The sequence below is a fragment of the Oncorhynchus mykiss genome, chromosome 16 (assembly GCF_013265735.2).
Source record: "Oncorhynchus mykiss isolate Arlee chromosome 16, USDA_OmykA_1.1, whole genome shotgun sequence".
NCBI lineage: Eukaryota > Metazoa > Chordata > Actinopteri > Salmoniformes > Salmonidae > Oncorhynchus > Oncorhynchus mykiss.
In genome coordinates this window covers 5559647-5579270 of record NC_048580.1, presented here as the reverse complement: position 1 = coordinate 5579270, position 19624 = coordinate 5559647, and the positions used below count along the sequence as shown (strand labels likewise).

General features: G+C 47.1%; 1 protein-coding gene across 2 annotated transcripts in view; it reads right to left on the bottom strand.

The window, feature by feature from the left end:
• The window catches only part of tacc2 (transforming, acidic coiled-coil containing protein 2), a 115945-nt gene that overhangs the window by 73601 nt on the left and 22720 nt on the right, over positions 1 to 19624 (bottom strand). Inside the window, exon 1 of one of the 2 annotated variants that reach the window (XM_036946025.1) lies at positions 7733 to 8434. The exons of the other annotated variant lie outside the window; for it this stretch is intronic. Within the exon in view, the coding sequence (XP_036801920.1) occupies positions 7733 to 7800 (68 nt within the window). The 5' untranslated portion in view covers positions 7801 to 8434. Of the gene's footprint in view, positions 1 to 7732; positions 8435 to 19624 lie in introns of those variants that run through there. 2 annotated transcript variants of the gene reach the window in all.

Here is a 19624-nt window from a genome sequence, read left to right as displayed (position 1 = left end):
TACCCATGGCGATGTAGGCCATTATGCCCTGTACCCATGGTGATGTAGTTCATTACACTGTGCTTCATCTCCACACTACTGGACAGATGGCATGGGGAGGGTTACACAATGCAAGACAAGATGGAGGACAGCGTAGTCTCTCGTCAGAGATCGCATTTATTTTGGGACTACAAAGAAATATGACCTTTTCATTCAAGACAGGATAAACCTATTGTTTCAGGTGATAATAAAACATGTTTAGTTTAGTTACCTTTTCCTCAACTAGTTTCTCTAACTTTCTAGCAAGTCAAGCTAGCTTACAGAGCTGCTAGCTAGCTAGCGATAAACCATTAATTCTAGTTTACAGAACTGCTAGCTAGCTAGCGATAAACCATTAATTCTAGCTTACAGAGCTGTTAGCTAGCTAGCGATAAACCATTAATTCTAGCTTAAAGAGCTGTTAGCTAGCTAGCGATAAATATTAATTCTAGCTTACAGAGCTGCTAGCTAGCTAGCTAAAAACAATTAATTCTAGCTTACAGAGCTGCTAGCTAGCTAGCTATAAACCATTAATTCTAGCTTACAGAGCTGCTAGCTAGCTAGCTAGCTATAAACCATGAATTCTAGCTTACAGAGCTGCTAGCTAAAAACTAGGCTTGGTGGAAGATACTATAGCTAGCCACCTCCACCTAAAACCACATATTTTCATCTTGAAAACCACATATTTTCATCTTGTTCTTGTTGACGGACTTTGGCTGCAGTAAAACAAGGCAAAGTTTAGAAAAATTCAAGGTACACGATGGAGCCTATAACCACAAGGGGGGCGCTGTTATACCACTGTTGCGTGGATGGTCTCTATTGAAACGAATGATATCCGACGCAACGCAACGGACCGCTCAGATGTAAATGGGGCTCGAGTCTAACCAATTAGAATCGTCGTCTGGATTTCGACGGCTACATTTTGATTGGATGACATATTTTAAGAACCCTCCCCCTCACATGCCCTTAAAAAGGGGTGCTGCGTGTAATGTTTACTGTTTTCAGAGTCGATGAAGGCATTATACAACTGCTCTGCTTGAACTCTACGGGGGACAAAGGGAAGTTGTGGCCATGTCCACCTACAGTCCAAGGTAAACGTTTATTGTATCAAGTTGTGGCCGACAATCTGCAATTGATTGAAATTCAAAGTCAACACAAACACGTCATACATCAACATATTTTGATGGGGTTTGAATCATTTAATGAGTGATTTCTCAGGCATCCTCACTCACTGTTGCTCGTAAGGCACTAGTGGGCACGTTTGGAGCTCCGCCCCAAGCAAGGCATTTGATTGGTTTGATGTGTTGTGAGATGTCACTAGTTTCCACCCCTTTTGTAGCTATGTTCTGATGTGGACTTCACCTGATTGGTTTGATGTGTTGTGAGATGTCACTAGTTTCCACCCCTTTGTAGCTACGTTCTGACGTGGACTTCACCAGGCTTTCTGAATAGGGAAGCCTGGCTCCTGGGCCGTTAATTAATGTATTTCTGAGCTGAGTTTTATACTACAAAGCAGGATCAAAATATAAACTTGAAGCTTGGCATGGTCTCATTTACTCAACAACCAAAAAAAGCCAGTTCAAAGTTTAGTTTCCTTAAAACCAGAGAATCAATAGTTATTTCTGGTTGTTCATCAACTAACTCATTGATCCTGCTGTGTAGTATTCCCGTCTGGGCACAACAATGACAACACGGTGAGACAAAGCCCCTTAGAAGGACCCTTAGACCAGAACACTCCCAATAATGATACTAATCTCTAATCTGAGACACGGTGTGAAACCAGACGACCTAAAGCTTCTTCCAGACACAACAGGCTATGATTAATAAGGACAATGTTACTGAATGGAGCTATGAAAGGTCCCTGGTTCAAATCCCTGGGTCGACCAGGTGGGAAAAAAATATGTCGGCGTGCCCTTGAGCAAGGCACTTTGCTCCAGTTAACCACTCTGGATAAGAGCGCCTGTTCATTGACATAAGTGTGATCGTGTATGTTTTGATTATCCAAGTAATATCTTATGTTGCTATGGTTATCGTCTGGCTCTCCAGGTTCAGGAAGCAAGTCTCCTCTGAGAATAAACCGTAGCGAAGACTGGTGGCAAATAGCCAAGGTATCCAATCCTAGATGCCATTGCCTGCCGTTGTGTCCTTGAGAAAGGCACTTAAACCCCCCCCCCTCACACAGCAACAGCTCCCCGGTTGCCCAAAGTGACAGCCCCACCCTCTGCACCTCTCCCAAAACGTTTATGTATATGTGTCTTTCTGAGGGGCTTGGGCTAAAAGCAGAAGTCAAATTTCGATTGGATCTTGGGTACAATTGACCGATAAAGTGATCTCATTCTTACACCAGTTCCCTACCCGTCTTTCCCTTGCAGCGAGATGATGTCATCGTACAACAACCATGCTCGCCATGGATACGGGTCTGCTGCCTCTGTGGACAACACACACAGGCTGGATAAGAACGCCTCGAGCCAGTGATAACATATACAGTAGAAATAGAATCTGTTAAACTGGATGTCTATGGATCTATGTTGCATCTCTATGTGACGTTGGGAATAAATGATCCCTGTGCCTGCAATGGTCCTGAATGTCCAAAATACTACATGAAGAAGCCTGCTACCTCCTACATGAAGAAGCCTGTTACCTCCTACATGAAGAAGCCTGTTACCTCCTACATGAAGAAGCCTGTTACCTCCTACATGAAGAAGCCTGTTACCACCTACATGAAGAAGCCTGTTATCTCCTACACGAAGACGTCTGTTACCTCCTACATGAAGAAGCCTGTTACCTCCTACACAAAGAAGCCTGCAACCAGGCTACAGAAGAAAACAACAGATCTGGGACCAGGCTACAGAAGGAGACAACAGATCTGGGACCAGGCTATAGATGGAGACAACAGATCTGGGACCAGGCTACAGAAGGAGACAACAGATCTGGGACCAGGCTATAGAAGGAGACAACAGATCTGGGACCAGGCTATAGATGGAGACAACAGATCTGGGACCAGGCTAGTGCCCGTCTGTATGTTAGAATGAATGGGACCACATATAGCTAGCTACAAGCCAAGTGCACCGTACTTATATAAATGATGCATCAGAAACAGTTGCATAACTGAAAACACGAGCATCCTGAACCCCAAAGCCATGTTACTAATGGTTGAGAGAGCAGAGCACACTTCTCTGACGTCCCGAGCAAGGCAACTGTGTCCTGGCTGGAAGAGACTACTGTGGCTTATAAGCCAGGGTTCCCCAACTAGCGGCCCGCGTTCTGAATTTGGCCCGAGTTGGTTTTATTTGCCCCCCCCCCTCCCTCTCCTAAGTTAGTACATCTGTCCCCATGTATTCCACACACATAATAGAGAGACACGTGATTGGATACGGAACGTAAACAAGGTTTGAAACGATTATGTATTAGTCAGATATTATATCTGTTTTGGGGTCATTGGGTCAATTTGCAGTCTACAAACCATCTGCTCAAGGAAAACATCGGCCTGTGACTGAATCTAGTAGATGTTGTAGGCGTTCACTTTGCCTAAACCATCAACTAGCAATAGCTTCTTGCCTCAGTGGCTACTGTATTACACCTGGATAATCAAGCAGTTGAGAAAATGTCATATTATCATCTGGCCTCACACACAGAGGTACTGATAACAGTCTCACCTCACAGTCCTCTCCCACAGACCTCTCTACAGTTGTCTACAAAGAGCTGTCACACAGAGCTCTCACACAGAGCTCTCAACTCTGCTTAGGCTAGCTCCCCTGTCACTAAGCCTGGTCCATGTTCTCCTGTGATCCTGAGATATAAATAACTCTCTCTTCCTTTCCTCTCTCAGACATAGCGACGTGTTCTATTTCAACACAGTCCCCAGCTCTCCCCCCCTTTCTCTCTCTCTCTCTCTCTCTCTCTCTCTCTCTCTCTCTCTCTCCCTCTCTCCCTCTCTCCCTCCCCAGCTCTCTCTCTCTCTCCCTCTCTCTCTCCCTCACCAGCTCTCTCTCTCTCTCTCTCTCCCTCCCCAGCTCTCTCTCTCTCTCTCTCTCTCTCTCTCTCTCTCTCTCTCTCTCTCTCGCTCTCTCTTCCCCTCCCTCTCTCTCTCTCTCTTTCCCCCTCCCTCTCTCTCTCTCTCGCTCTCTCTTCCCCTCCCTCTCTCTCTCTCTCTTTCCCCCTCCCTCTCTCTCTCTCTCTCTCCCCCTCCCTCTCTCTCTCTCTCTCTCCCCCTCCCTCTCTCTCTCTCTCTCTCTCTCTCTCCCCCTCCCTCTCTCTCTCTCTCTCTCTCCCTCTCTCCCTCCCCAGCTCTCTCTCTCTCTCCCTCTCTCTCTCCCTCCCCAGCTCTCTCTCTCTCTCTCTCTTCCCCTCCCTCTCTCTCTCTCTCTCTCTCTCTCTCTCTCTCTCTCTCTCTCTCTCTCTCTTCCCCTCCCTCTCTCTCTCTCTCTCTCTCCCCCTCCCTCTCTCTCTCTCTCTCTCTCTCTCCCTCTCTCCCTCCCCAGCTCTCTCTCTCTCTCCCTCTCTCTCTCCCTCCCCAGCTCTCTCTCTCTCTCTCTCTCTCTTCCCCTCCCTCTCTCTCTCTCTCTCTCTCTCTCTCTCTCTCTCTCTCTCTCTCTCTCTCTCTCTCTCTCTCTCTCTCTCTCTCTCTTCCCCTCCCTCTCTCTCTCTCTCTCTCTCTCTCTCTCTCTTCCCCTCCCTCTCTCTCGCTCTCTCTCGCTCTCTCTCCCCTCTCTCTCTCTCTCTCTCTCTCTCCCCCTCCCCCTCTCTCTCTCTCTCCCTCCCTCTCTCTCTCCCCCTCCCCCTCTGTCTCTCTCTCTCCCTCTCCCTCTCCCTCTCCCTCTCCCTCTCTCTCCCTCTCTCTCTCCCTCCCTCCCTCCCTCCCTCTCTCTCTCCCTCCCTCCCTCCCACCTGCCCTCCCTCCCTCTCTCCCTCCCTCCCTCCCTCCCTCCCTCCCTCCCTCCCTCCCTCCCTCCCTCCCTCCCTGCCCTCCTTCTCCTAAAGCATCCCATGCCTCTATCCAGTCATCCAGCCGAGTATCATCGTTTAAACACCACAGTGTTGGGATGTGTGTTGAAACATCTCTATAGCAGAACTTCTTCTTAACATAATATTACATTAATATTAAATACAAAATGTCATCAGCGAAAACAAAATTCACTGTTAAATGTTTTGTTCGCAGAATATGAACACACTGAGAAACGTGAACACACTGAGAAACGTGAACACACTGAGAAACGTGAACACGTTGAGAAACGTGAACACACAGAGAAACGTGAACACGCTGAGAAACGTGAACACGTTGAGAAACGTGAACACACTGAGAAACGTGAACACACTGAGAAACGTGAACACACCGAGAAACGTGAACACGTTGAGAAACGTGAACGCACTGAGAAACGTGAACACACTGAGAAACGTGAACACACTGAGAACCGTGAACACACCGAGAAACGTGAACACGTTGAGAAACGTGAACGCACTGAGAAACGTGAACACACTGAGAAACGTGAACACACTGAGAAACATGAACACACTGAGAAACGTGAACACGTTGAGAAACGTGAACACACTGAGAAACGTGAACACACTGAGAAACGTGAACACACTGAGAAACGTGAACACACTGAGAAACGTGAACACGTTGAGAAACGTGAACACGCTGAGAAATGTGAACACACTGAGAAATGTGAACACACTGAGAAATGTGAACACACTGAGAAACGTGAACACACTGAGAAACGTGAACCCACTGAGAAACGTGGACACACTGAGAAACGTGAACACACTGAGAAACGTGGAGAAATGTGAACGCACTGAGAAACGTGAACCCACTGAGAAACGTGAACACACTGAGAAACGTGAACACACAGAGAAACGTGAACACACTGAGAAACGTGAACACACTGAGAAATGTGAACACACTGAGAAACGTGGACACACTGAGAAACGTGAACACACTGAGAAACGTGGACACACTGAGAAACGTGAACACACAGAGAAACGTGAACACACTGAGAAACGTGAACACACTGAGAAACGTGAACACACAGAGAAACGTGAACACACTGAGAAACGTGGACACACTGAGAAACGTGAACACACTGAGAAACGTGGACACACTGAGAAACGCGAACACACTGAGAAACGTGAACACACTGAGAAACGTGAACACACTGAGAAACGTGGACACACTGAGAAACGTGAACACACTGAGAAACGTGGACACACTGAGAAACGTGGACACACTGAGAAATGTGAACACGTTGAGAAACGTGAACACACTGAGAAACGTGGACACACTGAGAAACGTGGACACACTGAGAAACGTGAACACACTGAGAAACGTGGACACACTGAGAAACGTGTGTAATTGTGTTCACTGTTTCCATCAACCAGTAAGTACTAAATCACCCCATCAACGTCATACCATGTACAAAATAGGAAAAGATCTAGCCAATGGGAATATCTTATTTAGTTCTAAACTGACTTGACTAGTTCTAAACTGACTTGACTAGTTCTAAACTGACTTGACTAGTTCTAAACTCATTTGACTAGTTCTAAACTGACTTGACTAGTTCTAAACTGACTTGACTAGTTCTAAACTGATTTGACTAGTTCTAAACTGACTTGACTAGTTCTAAACTGACTTGACTAGTTCTAAACTGATTTGACTAGTTCTAAACTGACTTGACTAGTTCTAAACTGATTTGACTAGTTCTAAACTGACTTGACTAGTTCTAAACTGACTTGACTAGTTCTAAACTGACTTGACTAGTTCTAAACTGATTTGACTAGTTCTAAACTGACTTGACTAGTTCTAAACTGACTTGACTAGTTCTAAACTGACTTGACTAGTTCTAAACTGATTTGACTAGTTCTAAACTGACTTGACTAGTTCTAAACTGATTTGACTAGTTCTAAACTGATTTGACTAGTTCTAAACTGACTTGACTAGTTCTAAACTGACTTGACTAGTTCTAAACTAACTAAACTAAAAATTCACCAGTCAACTATAGATACGTGTAGGTTACATACACATTGTGTACACTTCCACATACCACGTCATTCTCACAGCCCGGGGCAGTGTTGAAACGGTTCATTACACACTAACACCTGCAGTCCATTCAAACACACACACACACACACACACACACAATTGTACAGGCACGCTGCCGTCCGTGGTCTCATCCTCATTTCCATACAAAGCAAAACAACAACAATCTCTCTCTCTCTCTTACCCCAGCTCTCCCTCTCCCTCTCTCCCTCTCTCCCTCTCTCTCTCTCTCTCTCCCTCTCTCCCTCTCTCCCTCTCTCCCTCCCTCCCTCCCTATCTCCCTCTCTACATCATGTGTTTAGATAACGTAAGGATATGGGGCACAAAGCCCTTCTCTGTTTCTCAATACCCAGCATGCACGGAGGAGGTCCACAACAAACACAACAGCAGTAACAATATCATCATATTCCAGACATAGTTCCTGTCTCTCCAGACCAGGTGGATCGGACCAGGCAACAGAACTCACGTGCATGGATATCCACACAACCAGAACAAACAAGACAGAGAATCAGGGTACACAGCCCAGTCCAATCGGAACCCAGAACCCCAAACTCGGAACACAGAACCACCAACTCGGAACACAGAATTCAGAACCCCAAACTCGGAACACAGAACTCAGAACCCCAAACTCGGATTCAGAACCCCAAACTCGGAAGACAGTACTCAGGTATCAGAACTCACATGGTCTCTGTGTGCTCCTTGGTTAGACTGGGGGCCTGTCCATCTTCCAGGGACTGCTCAGCTCCCATTCTCCTCCACTGCTAGGTCTGCCCCCCCTGTCCTGCTCCTGATGCTCCCCCAACACCCTCCACATCCAGCTGTTCCCCCTCCTCCTCCTTCTGGGCCGGAGGGAGAGTGTGTCGGGGACTGTGAGCGTGTAGCAGCCGATGAGATCCGTGGTGTGTTTTACCTTGCTGCACTGCGGTGGAGGAGAGGAGCAGACGCTCGCATCCGGAGGACAGATTTAGGACTGTCCAGTTCCTTCTTTCATTCAATCCACAGCATCCTTGTTTTATCTGTCTCTCTCTCTCTCTCTCGTTGCTTCTCACTCTCTCTCTCGTTGCTCCTCACTCTCTCTGTTGTTATGGTTCCTTTTCTCACAGCTTCTCCTCTAGTCTCGCTGTCATTCTCCGTCTGCGTATCTGTCTACATCACAGACTGTCTCTGTCTGGCCATACGATAACAACACCGTAGCGTAGAGTGATGCAGTAAATAGCGTGAGATAAAAATCCCCCAAAAACACAAACAAAAAATGGATGACAGGAATGAAATTATATTCTCTCTGTCTGTCTCGCTGAAGCGCCTGTTTTGGTTGGTAGCTTGATGATGTCGCTGAGAATGCTGTGTAGCTGCTGCTCTGCCTCCTCCTCCTCCCCTCCCTCTCTCTCTCTGTCTCTCTCTCTCTCTCTCTCTGTCTCTCTGTCTCTCTCTCTCTCTCTCTGTCTCTCTCTGTCTCTCTCTCTCTCTGTCTCTCTGCCTCCTCCTCCTCCCTCTCTCTCTCTCTGTCTCTCTCTCTCTCTCTCTCTCTCTCTCTCTCTGTCTCTCTCCCTCTCTCTCTCTCTCTCTGTCTCTCTCTCTCTCTCTCTCTCTCTCTCTCTCTCTCTCTCTCTCTCTCTCTCTCTCTCTATCTCTGTCTCTCTGCCTCCTCCTCCCCTCCCTCCCTCTCTCTCTCTCTCTCTCTCTCCTCAGCTCCCCCTGTGAGACCAGATGCCTTTAAAAAGGCGAGCAGTTTTTTACCGTAGACTAACAGCAGAGACGAACAGCAGAGACTAACAGGAGACTAACAGCAGACTAACAGCAGAGACTAACAGCAGACTAACAGCAGAGACTAACAGCAGACTAACAGCAGAGACTAACAGCAGAGACTAACAGCAGAGACTAACAGCAGAGACTAACAGCAGAGACTAACAGCAGACTAACAGCAGAGACTAACAGCAGACTAACAGCAGAGACTAACAGCAGACTAACAGCAGAGACTAACAGCAGAGACTAACAGCAGACTAACAGCAGAGACTAACAGCAGAGACTAACAGCAGAGACTAAAAGCAGAGACTAACAGCAGAGACTTACAGCAGACTAACAGCAAAGTCTAACTGCAGACTAACAGCAGAGACTAATAGCAGAGACTAACTGCAGACTAACAGCAGAGACTAACAGCAGAGACGAACAGCAGAGACGAACAGCAGAGACTAACAGCAGAGTGACCAGTGCTCTCTATCTCAATCTCTTTCTCTTTGCCGCTCTCTCTTTCTTTCTCCCCCTATCTGTCTTTGAATGTGTCATTGTGGGTGTGTGTTTGAGTGTGTGTGTGTGTGTGTGTGAATGTGTTATTGTGGGTGTGTCCCTCCTTTTCACACAATGGAAGCTTCCAGCTCAGCTTCCAGCTCAGTTGCAGCGTGGCTAACCAGAGGTAAAGAATAGAGCCTATGAAAGAGTGTGGGAACGTTTGGCTATTATACCCCTCCCCTTTCCCTCTCTCTCTTTCTGTTTTTGTCTCTCTCTCTACCTCCTCTCCCTCCCTCTCTCTCTACCTCTCCTCCCTCCCTCTCTCCCTCTCTCTGTTTCTGTCTCTCTCTCTACCTCCTCTCCCTCCCTCTCCTCCCTCCCTCTCTCCCTCTCTGTTTCCCTCTCTCTCTCTACCTCTCCTCCCTCCCTCTCTGTTTCCCTCTCTGTTTCCCTCTCTCTCTCTCTACCTCCTCTCCCTCCCTCTCTCTCTACCTCCTCTCCCTCCCTCTCTCTCTACCTCCTCTCCCTGACTCTCTCTACCTCCTCTCCCTCCCTCTCTCTCTCTACCTCTCCTCACTCCCTCTCTCCCTCCCCTTTCCCTCTCTCTCTTTCTGTTTCTGTCTCTCTCTCTACCTCCTCTCCCTCCCTCTCTCTCTACCTCTCCTCCCTCCCTCTCTCCCTCTCTGTTTCCCTCTCTCTCTCTACCTCTCCTCCCTCCCTCTCTGTTTCCCTCTCTGTTTCCCTCTCTCTCTCTCTACCTCCTCTCCCTCCTCTCTCTCTACCTCCTCTCCCTGACTCTCTCTACCTCCTCTCCCTCCCTCTCTCTCTCTACCTCTCCTCACTCCCTCTCTCCCTCCCCTTTCCCTCTCTCTCTTTCTGTTTCTGTCTCTCTCTCTACCTCCTCTCCCTCCCTCTCTCTACCTCCTCTCCTTCCCTCTCCTTCCCTCTCTCTACCTCTCCTCCCTCCCTCTCTCCCTCTCTGTTTCCCTCTCTCTCTCTCTACCTCTCCTCCCTCCCTCCCTGTTTCTATAATGCTCATGTGAAATCTGTCTATATCTATCACACAAATGATAATACAACTGCCACCCTCCAATAGCATTTCTATACATTTAAAACAAAAACAAGGGCAAACATCGAATTACATCATTTCCACCAGTTTTGCACGGTTTGCGTCGCCAGAGGTAATGCTCTCTGATTCCTTTCGTTTTGAACCCAAACAGCAACGTACATCCAAAGGAGACATCACTTTCTTCCCAGAAAAGACACACAGTGCATTATACTTTAGTAATGCCAGCCCCGTCTCAGTCGTCTCATCTCTACATTATCGAAGAGCCACTCTGCTGGATCCCCAGGGACCAGAGATGCTTTGATGGAGATCTCATTAACTTCTACTCTGTCTCACCACTACCACTCTGTATCACCACTACCACTCTGTCTCACCACTACCACTCTGTCTCTGTCTCACCACTACCACTCTGTCTCTGTCTCATCACTACCACTCTGTCTCACCACTACCACTCTGTCTCACCACTACCACTCTGTCTCTGTCTCACCACTACCACTCTGTCTCTGTCTCACCACTACCACTCTGTCTCACCACTACCACTCTGTCTCTGTCTCACCACTACCACTCTGTCTCTGTCTCACCACTACCACTCTGTCTCTGTCTCATCACTACCACTCTGTCTCACCACTACCACTCTGTCTCACCACTACCACTCTGTCTCTGTCTCACCACTACCACTCTGTCTCTGTCTCACCACTACCACTCTGTCTCTCTCACCACTACCACTCTGTCTCTGTCTCACCACTACCACTCTGTCTCTGTCTCACCACTACCACTCTGTCTCACCACTACCACTCTGTCTCTGTCTCACCACTACCACTCTGTCTCACCACTACCACTCTGTCTCTGTCTCACCACTACCACTCTGATTCTGTCTCACCACTACGTCTCTGTCTCACCACTACCACTCTGTCTCTGTCTCACCACTACCACTCTGGCTCACCACTACCACTCTGTCTCTGTCTCACCTCTACCACTCTGTCTCTGTCTCACCACTACCACTCTGTCTCACCACTACCACTCTGTCTCTGTCTCACCACTACCACTCTTTCTCTGTCTCACCACTACCACTCTGTCTCACCACTACCACTCTGTCTCTGTCTCACCACTACCACTCTGCCTCACCACTACCACTCTGTCTCTGTCTCACCACTACCACTCTGTCTCTGTCTCACCACTACCACTCTGTCTCTGTCTCACCACTACCACTCTGTCTCTGTCTCATCACTACCACTCTGTCTCACCACTACCACTCTGTCTCACCACTACCACTCTGTCTCTGTCTCACCACTACCACTCTGTCTCTGTCTCACCACTACCACTCTGTCTCTGTCTCACCACTACCACTCTGTCTCTGTCTCACCACTACCACTCTGTCTCACCACTACCACTCTGTCTCTGTCTCACCACTACCACTCTGTCTCACCACTACCACTCTGTCTCTGTCTCACCACTACCACTCTGATTCTGTCTCACCACTACCACTCTGTCTCTGTCTCACCACTACCACTCTGCCTCACCACTACCACTCTGTCTCTGTCTCACCACTACCACTCTGTCTCACCACTACCACTCTGTCTCTGTCTCACCACTACCACTCTGTCTCACCACTACCACTCTGTCTCACCACTACCACTCTGTCTCTGTCTCACCACTACCACTCTGTCTGTGTCTCATCACTACCACTCTGTCTCTGTCTCACCACTACCACTCTGTCTGTGTCTCATCACTACCACTCTGTCTCACCACTACCACTCTGTCTCTGTCTCACCACTACCACTCTGTCTCTGTCTCACCACTACCACTCTGTCTCACCACTACCACTCGGTCTCTGTCTCACCACTACCACTCTGTCTCACCACTCTGTCTCACCACTACCACTCTGTCTCACCACTACCACTCGGTCTCTGTCTCACCACTACCACTCTGTCTCACCACTACCACTCTGTCTCTGTCTCACCACTACCACTCTGTCTCACCACTACCACTCTGTCTCACCACTACCACTCTGTCTCACCACTACCACTCGGTCTCTGTCTCACCACTACCACTCTGTCTCACCACTACCACTCTGCCTCACCACTACCACTCTGTCTCACCACTACCACTCTGCCTCACCACTACCACTCTGTCTCACCACTACCATTCTGTCTCACCACTACCACTCTGTCTCACCACTACCACTCTGTCTCACCACTACCACTGTCTCACCACTACCACTCTGTCTCTGTCTCATCACTACCACTCTGTCTCACCACTACCACTCTGTCTCACCACTACCACTCTGTCTCACCACTACCACTCTGTCTCACCACTACCACTCTGTCTCTGTCTCACCAAACCTCAGAGAAGATTCAGCCTTTCTATTTGTTATGAGTCTTTCTGTCATATTCATGTTTCCTGTGTGTGTGTGTGTGTGTGTGTGTGAGAGTGTGTGTGTGAGAGAGAGAGAGAGAGAGAGAGAGAGGTAAAATGGGTCTCTAATGGCTGTGGATTAGTAAGTTCACCCCTCTCACACACACACACACACACACACACAAACACTGCCCATTCATTGGATAGAAGCAGTGGAACACTGGGGAAGTAGACAGTCTGAAATATGAGAAATACTGGTCCATTGTAGACTCCTGGGAAAGTAGTGTAGAATGACTGAGAAACCCTGAACTCGCAGTGTCTGGAGTTACATGAGGAGTTTGACAAGTTTCAGGTCAGGTAATACAGCTCTACCTGCATAAACAAGGATCCAGTCCCTCAAATCATCCCACTCATCCCACTCATCCCAGTCCAGAACAATATTAACACACATCACACATATTTATACAACGGTGGGGGTCTAATCCTGAATGCTGATTGGTTAAATCCCGCATTCCAGCCGGTGTCTATTCCGCAAGTTACCACCGGGCTAAATCTATGATGTTTACTCTGTTCCATCTGACTGCGCAATCCACTGTCTCATCAGTGGTATAAAAAGTATTGAAATTGTCCTACTTGAGTAAATGTTAAAAATAACTTAATAGAAAACGACTCAAGTTATTGTGAAAGTCACCCAGTAAAATACTACTTGAATAAAAGTCTAAAAGTATCAAATTTAAAGGGAATTGCTAAAAATGTACTTAAATATCAAAAGTAAATTGATAAACCATTTCAAATTATATTAAGCAAAGCGTACGGCACAATTTGTATTATTTTTTTTTGGGGGGGGGGACGAATAGCCGGGGGCACACTCCAACACTCAGACATAATTTACAAACTAAGCATTTGTGTTTAGTGAGTCCTCCAGATCAGAGGCAGTAGGGACGACCAGGGATGTTCTCTGTTTAGTGAGTCCTCCAGATCAGAGGCAGTAGAGATGACCAGGGATGTTCTCTGTTTAGTGAGTCCTCCAGATCAGAGGCAGTAGGGATGACCAGGGATGTTCTCTGTTCAGTGAGTCCTCCAGATCAGAGGCAGTATGGATGACCAGGGATGTTCTCTGTTTAGTGAGTCCACCAGATCAGAGGCAGTAGAGATGACCAGGGATGTTCTCTGTTTAGTGAGTCCTCCAGATCAGAGGCAGTAGGGATGACCAGGGATGTTCTCTGTTTAGTGAGTCCTCCAGATCAGAGGCAGTAGAGATGACCAGGGATGTTCTCTGTTTAGTGAGTCCTCCAGATCAGAGGCAGTAGAGATGACCAGGGATGTTCTCTGTTTAGTGAGTCCTCCAGATCAGAGGCAGTAGAGATGACCAGGGATGTTCTCTGTTTAGTGAGTCCACCAGAACAGAGGCAGTAGAGATGACCAGGGATGTTCTCTGTTTAGTGAGTCCACCAGATCAGAGGCAGTAGGGATGACCAGGGATGTTCTCTGTTTAGTAAGTCCACCAGATCAGAGGCAGTAGGGATGACCAGGGATGTTCTCTGTTTAGTGAGTCCTCCAGATCAGAGGCAGTAGAGATGACCAGGGATGTTCTCTGTTTAGTGAGTCCTCCAGATCAGAGGCAGTAGAGATGACCAGGGATGTTCTCTGTTTAGTGAGTCCACCAGATCAGAGGCAGTAGAGATGACCAGGGATGTTCTCTGTTTAGTGAGTCCTCCAGATCAGAGGCAGTAGAGATGACCAGGGATGTTCTCTGTTTAGTGAGTCCTCCAGATCAGAGGCAGTAGAGATGACCAGGGATGTTCTCTGTTTAGTGAGTCCACCAGATCAGAGGCAGTAGAGATGACCAGGGATGTTCTCTGTTTAGTGAGTCCACCAGATCAGAGGCAGTAGGGATGACCAGGGATGTTCTCTGTTTAGTGAGTCCTCCAGATCAGAGGCAGTAGAGATGACCAGGGATGTTCTCTGTTTAGTGAGTCCACCAGATCAGAGGCAGTAGAGATGACCAGGGATGTTCTCTGTTTAGTGAGTCCTCCAGATCAGAGGCAGTAGAGATGACCAGGGATGTTCTCTGTTTAGTGAGTCCTACAGATCAGAGGAAGTAGGGATGACCAGGGATGTTCTCTGTTTAGTGAGTCCTCCAGATCAGAGGCAGTAGGGACGACCAGGGATGTTCTCTGTTTAGTGAGTCCACCAGATCAGAGGCAAAAAGACTGAATGACTGAGTCTCTTCCATAGATACAGAACCTAAAGACTGAACGCCTGAGTCTCTTCCATAGATACAGAACAAAAAGACTGAATGACTGAGTCTCTTCCATAGATACAGAACCTAAAGACTGAACGCCTGAGTCTCTTCCATAGGTACAGAACAAAAAGACTGAATGACTGAGTCTCTTCCATAGATACAGAACCTAAAGACTGAACGACTGAGTCTCTTCCATAGATACAGAACCTAAAGACTGAACGCCTGAGTCTCTTCCATAGGTACAGAACAAAAAGACTGAATGACTGAGTCTCTTCCATAGATACAGAACCTAAAGACTGAACGACTGAGTCTCTTCCATAGATACAGAACCTAAAGACTGAACGACTGAGTCTCTTCCATAGATACAGAACAAAAAGACTGAACGACTGAGTCTCTTCCATAGATACAGAACAAAAATACTGAATGACTGAGTCTCTTCCATAGATACAGAACCTAAAGACTGAACGACTGAGTCTCTTCCATAGATACAGAACCTAAAGACTGAACGACTGAGTCTCTTCCATAGATACAGAACCTAAAGACTGAACGACTGGGTCGCATCTCTGGCAACTGAACCGATAGAACGAACGACCAGCCAGCTTTGGTAGTATAATAGTATAAAGAACTTCATCAAAATAGCATTTATAATGAAAATGTAAATCATTATTTAAATATGTTTGTAACCGGTTGTATAAAAGTGACAATGCCGGTGTTTGGAGGATATATTGGCACGGTTTGCCGGTCCGATACGAAACAAAACCCGTGCCGATATATCCTCCAAACACCGGCATTGTCACTTTTATACAACCGGTTACCAACATATTTAAATAATGATTTACATATTTTCCAAACACCGGTTTCCCAGGAAATATCACTTAAATATTCACACAGGCGTCCAATAGCAATGGTCCTGATGGAAATATCACTTAAATATTCACACAGGCGTCCAATAGCAATGGTCCTGATGGAAATATCACTTAAATATTCACATAGGCGTCCAATAGCAATGGTCCTGATGGAAATATCACTTAAATATTCACACAGGCGTCCAATAGCAATGGTCCTGATGGAAATATCACTTAAATATTCACACAGGCGTCCAATAGCAATGGTCCTGATGGGATTGTTGCCTGTCACTCAACGGTCCAAATCCCAATAGTCTAGTAGTAACTATTTCAATCTCATTCAACTGGAGAGGACCCACTTTTTACAGTAATGAAGCTAAACGGGCTACAGAAGGACAACAGCAGTAGACACAGGGCAGTCTATAGTAAAGCATCAAGACAGGTGTGTGGATGTACCATTAGCTGTCTATAGTAAAGCATCAAGACAGATGTGTGGATGTTCCATTAGCTGTCTATAGTAAAGCATCAAGACAGATGTGTGGATGTACCATTAGCTGTCTATAGTAAAGCATCAAGACAGATGTGTGGATGTACCATTAGCTGTCTATAGTAAAGCATCAAGACAGGTGTGTGGATCTTCCATTAGCTGTCTATAGTAAAGCATCAAGACAGGTGTGTTAAATTAGCAGTCTATAGTAAAGCATCAAGACAGGTGTGTGGATGTACCATTAGCTGTCTATAGTAAAGCATCAAGACAGGTGTGTGGATCTTCCATTAGCTGTCTATAGTAAAGCATCAAGACAGGTGTGTTAAATTAGCAGTCTATAGTAAAGCATCAAGACAGGTGTGTGGATTTGCTGGTCAGTTGCCATTAGCTGTCTTCATTAAAGTCCATAGACTTTTAAACACCGAGATATAATAATGTAGGAATGGTTGACGAGAACCACCTATGTGTTCTGATTAAAATGCTTCACACTGCACCTCACACACCTACACACACACACACCTACACACACACACACACACACACACACACACACACACACACACACACCTACACACACACACACACACCTACACACACACACACACACACACACACACACACACACACACACACACACCTACACACACACCTACACACACACCTACACACACACCTACACACACACACCTACACAAACACCTACACACACACACAGTAGCAGCATCATTGCTCATCTGCCAACCCCTCAGCAGCTGAGAAAGGAAAGTCAGGAAATAAATCTTTCAAGCGAGGCAGGGCACTAGAAGTTATTTAATAGGCAGGTTTTTTTTTTGTGTGAAAGATTCATAACCTTGGTGTGAATGTGGGTCACCAGATGTTGCCGAGTGGCGCAGCGGTCTAAGGCACTGCCGCTCAGCGCTAGAGGTGTCACTACATACCCTGGTTCAGCGGTCTAACGCACTGCAGCTCAGTGCTAGAGGTGTCACTACAGACCCTGGTTCAGCGGTCTAACGCACTGCCGCTCAGCGCTAGAGGGGTCACTACAGACCCTGGTTCAGCGGTCTAACGCACTGCAGCTCAGTGCTAGAGGTGTCACTACAGACCCTGGTTCAGAGGTCTGAGACACTGCATCTCAGTGGTAGAGGTGTCACTACAGACCCTGGTTCAGCGGTCTGAGGCACTGCATCTCAGTGCTAGAGGTGTCACTACAGACCCTGGTTCAGCGGTCTAACGCACTGCAGCTCAGCGCTAGAGGTGTCACTACAGACCCTGGTTCAGCGGTCTAACGCACTGCAGCTCAGCGCTAGAGGGGTCACTACAGACCCTGGTTCAGCGGTCTAACGCACTGCCGCTCAGTGGTAGAGGGGTCACTACAGACCCTGGTTCAGCGGTCTAAGGAACTGCATCTCAGTGCTAGAGGGGTCACTACAGACCCTGGTTCAGCGGTCTAAGGCACTGCATCTCAGTGGTAGAGGTGTCACTACAGACCCTGGTTCAGCGGTCTAACGCACTGCAGCTCAGTGGTAGAGGTGTCACTACAGACCCTGGTTCAGTGGTCTAACGCACTGCCGCTCAGCGCTAGAGGGGTCACTACAGACCCTGGTTCAGCGGTCTAAGGCACTGCATCTCAGCGCTAGAGGGGTCACTACAGACCCTGGTTCAGCGGTCTAACGCACTGCAGCTCAGTGGTAGAGGTGTCACTACAGACCCTGGTTCAGCGGTCTAAGGCACTGCATCTCAGTGCTAGAGGTGTCACTACAAACCCTGGTTCAGCGGTCTAACGCACTGCATCTCAGTGGTAGAGGGGTCACTACAGACCCTGGTTCAGCGGTCTAACACACTGCATCTCAGTGGTAGAGGGGTCACTACAGACCCTGGTTCAGCGGTCTAACACACTGCAGCTCAGCGCTAGAGGCATCACTGCAGAAACCCTGGTTCAAATCCAGGCTGTATCACATCCGGCTGTGATTGGGAGTCCCGTAGGGCGGGGCGCAATTGGCCCAGCGTCGTCCGGGTTTAACCGAGGTAGGCCGTCATTGTAAATAAGAATTTGTTCTTAACTGACTTGCCTAGTTAAATAAAATAAAAATTATGTAAATGTGTTAACAGCAGGTGAACAGGGTAGGTTCAAAGTTCACACTTAAACCATGGCCAGGTTGGAGGAAGACCGCCTATGGGTTTCATGGGAGATACATTCCTGTAAGATCTCCCCTCGCTGAGGAGTAAAACCTTTTATTAGATAAAGAAATATGAAATATATCCCACTAAATCCCTCTCAGTCTACCAACAGTTATAGAGCTAACAGGAGAGAGAGAGAGATGAAATATATCCCACTAAATCCCTCTGTCTACCAACAGTTAGAGAGCTAACAGGAGAGAGAGAGAGAGAGATGAAATATATCCCACTAAATCCCTCTCTGTCTACCAACAGTTAGAGAGCTAACAGGAGAGAGAGAGATGAACTATATCCCACTAAATCCCTCTCAGTCTACCAACAGTTAGAGAGCTAACAGGAGAGAGAGAGAGATGAAATATATCCCACTAAATCCCTCTGTCTACCAACAGTTAGAGAGCTAACAGGAGAGAGAGAGAGATGAAATATATCCCACTAAATCCCTCTCAGTCTACCAACAGTTAGAGAGCTAACAGGAGAGAGAGAGAGATGAAATATATCCCACTAAATCCCTCTCTGTCTACCAACAGTTAGAGAGCTAACAGGAGAGAGAGAGAGATGAAATATATCCCACTAAATCCCTCTCAGTCTACCAACAGTTAGAGAGCTAACAGGAGAGAGAGAGAGATGAAATATATCCCACTAAATCCCTCAGTCTACCAACAGTTATAGAGCTAACAGGAGAGAGAGAGAGAGATGAAATATATCCCACTAAATCCCTCAGTCTACCAACAGTTAGAGAGCTAACAGGAGAGAGAGAGAGAGATGAAATATATCCCACTAAATCCCTCTGTCTACCAACAGTTATAGAGCTAACAGGAGAGACAGAGAGATGAAATATATCCCACTAAATCCCTCTCAGTCTACCAACAGTTAGAGAGCTAACAGGAGAGACAGAGAGATTAAATATATCCCACTAAATCCCTCTCAGTCTACCAACAGTTAGAGAGCTAACAGGAGAGAGAGAGAGATGAAATATATCCCACTAAATCCCTCAGTCTACCAACAGTTAGAGAGCTAACAGGAGAGAGAGAGAGATGAAATATATCCCACTAAATCCCTCTCAGTCTACCAACAGTTAGAGAGCTAACAGGAGAGAGAGAGAGATGAAATATATCCCACTAAATCCCTCTCAGTCTACCAACAGTTAGAGAGCTAACAGGAGAGAGAGAGAGAT